At 36.4% G+C, this 8,159-nt stretch overlaps 1 protein-coding gene and 1 pseudogene across 1 annotated transcript; both read right to left on the bottom strand.

Moving 5' to 3' along the window:
- Nucleotides 1-1,868: 1,868 nt before the first annotated feature.
- On the bottom strand, nt 1,869-2,353 carry LOC102471427 (uncharacterized protein C9orf85 homolog pseudogene; annotated as a pseudogene).
- Nucleotides 2,354-6,840: 4,487 nt separating this feature from the next.
- Nucleotides 6,841-7,776, bottom strand: LOC102471849 (olfactory receptor 6C2-like). The gene has a single exon (XM_006168038.2). The coding sequence runs from the start codon at nt 7,774-7,776 to the stop codon at nt 6,841-6,843; it is 936 nt and encodes a 311-aa protein (XP_006168100.2).
- Between the last annotated feature and the right edge of the window lie 383 nt (nt 7,777-8,159).

Below are 8,159 nucleotides of genomic sequence, written 5' to 3' on the forward strand. Positions count from 1 at the left end.
CCTCCTGCCGCCGCCGGCTTGGCGGGGGGGTCCCAGTTATTTTTAAGCTTACTCTGATCATCTTTCATTTTTTAAAATGTTGCTTTTAGTGATTTCAATACCTGTAGGGTTTATTTGAGGAATGCATTGAAAATATTTTGTGACTAAAAAATGCTACTCTGGTGAACATTTTAAAAATGTAATATGGGATTTGGGGCTTAATAAGCAAAATTCAGGTTGTGAATCTTTTACTAACCAACACTGCATAAATATCTGAAACATTTCAATAGAAATATAATGAAAGCCACATATATAAATATTATTTTTTTTAGCCTCACTTTAAATTAAAAATTAATCTTGTTAACTGTAGTTACGCTATTGTGCTGTAGTACTTTAGAACTCTCTCATTTATCTAACTGCAGTTTTGTATTGGATAACTGAGTTCAAATCTTTTGTTTCCTCTCCTCTTTTCAGATTCTGGTATCTTTCATTCCATTCTCCCCTTCCATGAGATCAAATCTTTTTTTTTTTTTTTAATATTTTCTTTGGGATGCATGTGCTTGTCAGAGAGAGAGACAAAGACAAGAGAGGGAGAGAGCAAGAGAGAGAGAGAGAGAGAGAGAGAGAGAGAGAGAGAGAAGAAAAATGAGAAATTAACACCCAGGGAGATGGCCACACCACAATTTCTTCTCCATTCTCCACTCAGGAATTTTGATCACACATACATGCACCCAGTGTGACTTTCAAACTCCATGTGGGCTATGTGAGATCCAGCCTCTACACCTTCACACTACCTGTTGGCCTGAGAGCAAATCTTAACAGTATATTTATTTATTTATAACAACATAAATCATCTCGAATTTTATGGTAAAAAAATGAAGAGATGAAAATAACAAGCATAGGATAGGTCTGTTCATATAAGTTCAAAACCAATGCTCGCCACTTATTTTGAAAGGGCTCAGCAAATAAAGTATACCTATATCCATAAGAATATGTGATAACATGTTAAAACAAGAAATTGGAATCTAGATAAAGACTATACAAACGTTCTTTGTACTATTTTGTTGCAGGTTTTATTTAGCTTTTTCAAATCAGAAAAGATAGAAGAGAGTTCAAAAATCGGAGATAGCTAAATTATATTGTTTAAGAGTCCCAGCATGGGTAGTAAAACAATAAAGAAAGTAATTATTAAAATTCAGGATTGTACCAATTCTGGGAACAGTGACAAATTTGTGATGAGAGAGCCTGATGGGCTAGCTGGTGTAATGTCTGCCTTCCCCTTGTAATTATTAATTCAAATATGCATATCAACTCTGCTTTGCCTGTGTGTGTGTTTCATAAGATAAAAGGTGAAAACAATATGATGACTTATATAAACATATGTTCAATGAAAACTGCTATATACTCATAAAACATTATTAAAAAAATAAACTTTTTGCTTTTTAAACAAACATAATTAAAGGGGTTTCTGCTCTGTGGACCATTTGCTCCTAAAAGGTACTTACTGACGACCAGTGTTTGAGGCTAGCAGTATAATAATATCACCATTTTTATGTGAAGTAGTTCTACAATCATCAGGCTGAATCTTGTTTGATATCTGGTAATATGTTCTTCCAAACAATTCCTGTGAAAAGTATTATGATACTATAATGCTCATTTTAGCAAATATGCCAGCATATAAAACTTAAAAATGTGTTATAAGAAAACTCTGGAAAGAAACTTTATACAAATATCATACATAATTTATATACTGTTCAAATATAAATGTCCATTTTCTATATTTTTTTCTGTTTTCCTCATTACGATTTCACAGTATACTTTGTGAAACCCTCAAAGACAAAAGTTGGTCAAAATTTTATGTTCTCAAACTGACTTTTAATATATCTATATTAATCCACTTGATTGTCATCTTCTGTGTCATCTAAAGCAATATCAAACTCTACATCATCATCACTTTCATTTCTTCTGCAACTTTTTCTCCAGTTGGGACTTAGATTATCTTCAGTATTTTCTGTTTTTTTTTTTTTTTCCCCCTGGTTCTTTATTAGTCAGAATAACAATTTCCTTTTTTCTTTCCACATTTTGCACAAACTTCAAGTTCACAGGTACGTGGTCTACACATTACATGGTAAGAGTCTTTCACTGTCTTCTGTAAGCATTTAACACATTTTTTAGGTTTTGATAATGGTTTACATTTGCTGTATTTTACACACCATTCAAGAACTTCTTTACAGCACTGACGTACTCCGTCATGAAGTTTTGCATTATTTTTCTTGGTAGGAACACTCTTATCACACTTGTCATTTTTGAAGGTAAATGTATTCTGGTGCTTCTGAGGGCTGGAATGAGCCATGTAGCGTTTCTGGGAGCTCATCAGTGAGATCACAACCACCTCACGTGATTTGCAGGGGAGAAGATGCAGGACAGCTAGAAACTACCCCCGAGGAGTTGATGCTTCTCTTAACAGTATATTTATTTAACTAGATATATAAAAATATCATTTCAAACTGTTGTCAACATAAAATTATTAATGATATGTATCATATTCAAGTTCCTTGAAGTGTCGTTGAGGGCTTGATTTACTTTGTTTCTCAAGCTGTAATTGAAGGGATTCAGCATAGGAGGGATGGAGTAGTGGGCATGTTCACGCCCTTATGTATTTGCTGGTGCTATGAAACAGACGAAGATGGAACTTCTTTAGGCTTACTTTGAGTTGCCAGCTGTGTGACTAATTTAGATAAAGTCAATTTTTTAACATTACATATATAAATTTCTTCTATCATGCATTCACTGGAGACAGACAGATGGAGAAAGGAAAAGTGAAAATCACCCTCAGGGACCAGCAGTTGGCATAATGACTATGTCGCTGGATTCCCATGTGATCGATCATGGTTTGAGCCCTGGATCTGGTGGCTTAAACTCATGCCAGGCCGTGTGCGTGTGTACCCAAGATCCCAAGAGGAGAATGGAGGAGAAGGGGTTACAGTGTGGCCATCTCTCTGGGTGGTGACTTCTCACTTTTTGTCTCTCTGATTCTCTGTCTTTTGGGCGAGCAAATACGCCCTATAGCAAAAACCTCTCAAAAAAAAAAAAAAGAAAGAAAGAAAGAAAGAAAGAAAGAAAGAGAAAGGAAGAAAAAAAAGAAAGAAAGAGAGAAAGAAAGAAAAAGCACCCTCAGTGGCTGTGCTGCAATCCTTTCTCCTCCATTCTCCTCTTGAGATTTTGGGGACTCGTACTGTTATGCCCAGTGTGTTTTTTCAAGTCAGTGGATCCATGACTCTAACCACATATTTGGCTTCAGCCACCTTAATCTCCCTGCCATGTGTTAGCCCCATATTTTACGTTATTATACTCTCCTAATAATTTCAATTTCTCAACAGCTGATGGCTAAAGTTGTATAGTTATAGAAACATGTAGATATATAACCATTTTTCTTACAAATTTACTGGTCTTTTTTTTGGGGGGGGGAGGGTACTAGAGGGCTTGTGCGCTCAGCAGAGAAAAACAGAGACAGAGGGAGAGGAGAAAGCACCCCCATAGGACATGGTAACACTTCAATCCCTTCGCCTTTAATTCTCCCTCTTTTTTGGGATTTTGGGAATGTGTGCACATGTGCCTGGAGTGTTTCTCAAGCTGTTGGTGATGGGAGAGTGCTTGGCGACCAGACCAAACACTTGTGCTGGTTCTCGTCCTATGTTCATGAAGAATTAGAGGTGGACACAGACTAGCAAAGTGGAGTTTATTAGGGAAGAAGAAAAATCTTCCAATGCAGTGGAAGGGGGCTTAAATGGCTCAAGGCAAGGGGATTGTATTTAGTAGTGGGAGTAATGGACTGGCTTTCTGAAAAGAAAGTGGATTTAGAAAATAGATACATGGTAATCTGAGTGATTCATGACCTTGTTCTTGGAGGAGTCAGCAGATCCTTTCTTGTTAGAATACAGTTACTGAATAGAAACTGTTACCCTTAGCTACAGTTGCTTTGAATTTCAATGCAACCAGCTTTTGGCTGTGAAAACTTAACCACTGTGACTTCAGCTTGGCCTTGTTCTGTCTGTGTGCTCAGTATCCCTATCTCTTGCCTTATTAGCAAGGAATCATAGATTCTTTCTTTTTTTAAGAATTATTTATTTATTCATTCATTTATTTTAATTTGACCACAGAGAGACAGAGAGAAAGAGAGCGAGGGAAAGTGAGAAAGCAGGCCACCAGGTCCAGACTTGACCATGGTCTGACATGTGGGAGTGTCCAGCACCTTAACCATCACACCACCTGCTGGTTCCAGGAATCATAGATTCTTTAGAGAAATGTAAAAGGGGCATATATTTTCATTAACCAGACCATAGAGGAAAAACACAGAGATTTCATTATAAAGAAAAACACAATGACTTCCTTTTGGGGTTCTTACCCTTTCTACTCTAAGTGGATCTAACACCTATCTCACCTGGTCCGGGATTTAAATCATGCATTCAGCCATGTAGGATCTGGTTACCTTAACCATAAGGCTGCAGAATGGTTTACTAGTCTTTTAAGAAGAGTTTCTTAGCATTTTATTTCACATATGAGGAGACTTTTAAAAGCTCATGGAAAAAGAAACTAAATGACACGAATAAAAATATAAATATGAGCTCCATCAAACTCATGCATGTGATAATACTGGCCATTTAGTCCACTCCTAAAGAACCAAGGGCCTTTGGAATCAAACCAGGTTAATGCAGTCTCCTTTACATCACTAACTGAAGAAAAAAAATCGACCTTTAAACATTTTTTAAGATTAAGAAACAAAACACAGAAGGGGCCAAACCAGGACAGTAAGTTGGATGCTTAATGATTTTCCATCTAAGCTCTAGCCAAATTGCCCTCGTTTGAAGGAATGAGCAGAAGCATTGTCATGGTGGAGAAGGGCTCTCTGGGAAAGCTTTATCATGTGCCTTTCTGCTAAAACTGTAGCTTTTTCAAAACACTGTCACAATAAGCAGATGTCATTGTTCTTTGCCTTCCAGAAAGTCAACAAATGAAATGTCTTAAACATCTCTAAAAATGGTTGCCATGACCTTTGCTCTTAACCAGTTAGCTTTTACTCTGACTGGATCATTTGTACCCTTGGCAGTCATTGCTTTGTGCTATGTCTTTAGGATTTATTGGTAAAGCGATGTGTCATTTCTTGTTCCAGTTCTTTGAAGAAATGTTTTAGGATCCTGATCCCACTCTTTAAAATTCCATCTAAAGTTCTACTCGTTTGCAACTTTGGTGCTACAGTTTTGATATCCATTGAACAAAGAGTTTGCTCAAAAAGTTTGCTCAGCTTTAATTTTTCAGTTAGAATTGTGTAAGCTGAACCAGTTGAGATGTCTATGGTGTTATTGTTTCTGTTTATTGTCAGTTCTCTCCCCTTAAAGCATAAAGGAGATTAATTTTTTCTTGCAAATTGATGTGAATGGTTTGTCACTACCAGTGTCATTTTCAACATGGTCTCGTTCCTTCTTAAAACGAGTAATCCATTTGTAAACTGCTGACTTCTTTTGTGTCCCCATAAACTTTTGTAATGCATCAATGATTTCATTATTTTCATCTCAAGCTTAATATAAATTTAACACTTGTTCTTACTTCAATTTTAGCAGAATTTAGTTGTGCTGATGGGCTCTTTCAAGTGTATATCTTATCCTTATTAGTGCCTCAGATAAGATTATGTTCAGACATTTTATAGTGAGTTAGTACAAGTTTATTTTGTTGCAAAACTTTTTTTTACATCCACACATTGTATCTTTTAAAAATATACAATTTCCCATGAACTTTTTCAAGACTTCTAGTATTTTCTATTTAAATTAACTCATTACATGAAAATTATAGGATTTCTAAGTTCATAATTCAGCCAGTATGTTAAAATATAGTCATGCTAATTTTGTTTTACTTTAAAAGCTTATATTTTTGTTATTATTTGTGATGTTCATGCTTTATTTGCTCAACTGTCACACGTACTTACCTAAAATAGAAGGCATGGAATTAAAGAAATTTGTGGGTTTTCTATTCTATCTCTAGTGCTTGAAATGGTGCCTCCCTTTAGAAAGGATCTTCAAAAGCTAGAAGTGGAAAAGGCAATAAACACACAATACAAAAATATTGGATGATCTCATTGATTCTGTTTATTTTGTTTTCAGTTTTGTAGAAATTTGTATTTTATTTAATCTCTTACATACATGTGATTGTACATCCTTGTGGGGTACAATGTGGATTTTCAAAGCATGCATGCAGTGTGTAACAATCAAATCAAGGATAATGCCATATTCATTGTTTTCAATAAAGAGCACTTCATTATGATTGATAGTGTCTTTTTTCCCCACTCCATTATAATGTGGTGTTCCACAACCCATTTGCCCCATCTACGTACATTCCTGTGTATGTTAAATGCTTTTCTTTTCTTTTTTTTGGGAGGGATTTTCACTATAGGGCGCATGCGCTCACCAGACAGAGAGAGACATAGAGACAGAAAGCGAGAAATCACCCCCCAGGGGGGATGGTCATGCCGCAATCCCTTCTCCTCCATTCTCCTCTCGGGATCTTGGGCACGCACGTACACGCGCCCGGCGTGAGTTTTAAGCCACCGGGTCCGGGACGCGAACCGCGGTTGACTATGTGGGAGTCCAGCGACATAGCCATTACGCTAACTGCTGGTTCCCAAATGCTTTTTAATATGTGAAGTCATTCTTCTGTTTGCTAGAAGGCCATTATATTTCTTTTGGAGATGTGTCGCCCTGAAATAGCTACTTGGATAGGAAAGGAATGATGTAAAAGCCTAAAGATACATCCTTAGGAACCAGTACTCTGTTGGTAAAACTTGAAATTACTTGACAATAGCAAATTCCATTACTTCTTTAAATATAGTGCAGTTCTTTTGATTAAGTCATTGAAGGCTTGTTTTACTTGCTTGTTTCTCAGTGTGTAAATGAAGGGGTTCAGCATAGGAGAGATGGAAGTAATGAGGATTCCTACACCCTTGTTAATGGCTACTGAATCCTTGGCTGACGGTTTAACATAGATGAAGATGCAGCTTCCGTAGGCGATGGAGACCACAATCAGGTGGGAAGAACAGGTGGAAAATGCCTTTTTTCTTTGCTGGATATTAGGGAATCGTATAATGATCTTAATTATGTATGTGTAGGATAGAGTCACACAGAAAAAGGTCATGATAAAGGTTAACACAGCACCAGCTATGACCATCTGCTCTATGAGCCATGTTTCAGTGCATGAGATCTTTAAGACTGGGGAGGCATCACATAGGAAATGGTCAATAACATTGGAGTCACAGAATTCCAGAGTTAGTCCCAGGCTAAATGGTGGGAGTAGGATCAAGAAACCAGCTGCCCAGCAACAAAGGAGAAGTCTTTGACAGACCCTTTTGTTCATGATGGTCATGTAATGCAGGGGTTTGCAAATGGCTACATAGCGATCGTAGGACATGGTGGCCAGGAGAAAAAAATCCGTGATAGCCAATAGGTCAGTAAAAAACATTTGAATGAAACAATTGTCATATGTGATTGTTTTATCACCTGTAGATAGGTTATATAAGTATTTGGGAATACAAGCAGATGTAAATGAGATTTCTAAGAGGGAGAAATTTTGTAGGAAAAAGTACATGGCAGTTTTAAGGTGTGAATCCACCATGATGAGGAAGATGATCATCAGATTCCCAGCTACATTTAACAGGTAGGCGAGAAACAGAAAGATGAAAATCACAACCTTCAGTTGTGGATCATCGGTCAGCCCCAGCAGGATAAATGTTGTTATCGTGTGGTTTCTCATCATCGTCTTTTTATTTCCACTAAATCTGTATTTAAAATCAGATATATTTGCACAACAAAACAAAACGAAACAAACTCACATACATTGAAAATATTTGTTTATAAATATCATAAAAACACTGGCAACTTAAGTTCCATAATTGTGCATTTTTGATCCTTTTAGTAGAGATTTTAAAAATATTGCTTTATCTTTGCCATACTTTAAACTATTATTGCTCTTTGTTTTCATCACATTTAATTTTCAATTTATGTTTTATTTCATCTGCATTTTGGATTTAATTTCCAGTAACAGATTTATTGCTAATGATTTGTGATACTGAGTTTTCATCCCTTCCTGCTAGTGGGTTGAAATCTAAAGTTGAATCTTCAATTATTTTTTCATCT

This window comes from Tupaia chinensis, unplaced genomic scaffold (genome assembly GCF_000334495.1).
Source record: "Tupaia chinensis unplaced genomic scaffold, TupChi_1.0 Scaffold145479_1, whole genome shotgun sequence".
Lineage (NCBI taxonomy): Eukaryota > Metazoa > Chordata > Mammalia > Scandentia > Tupaiidae > Tupaia > Tupaia belangeri.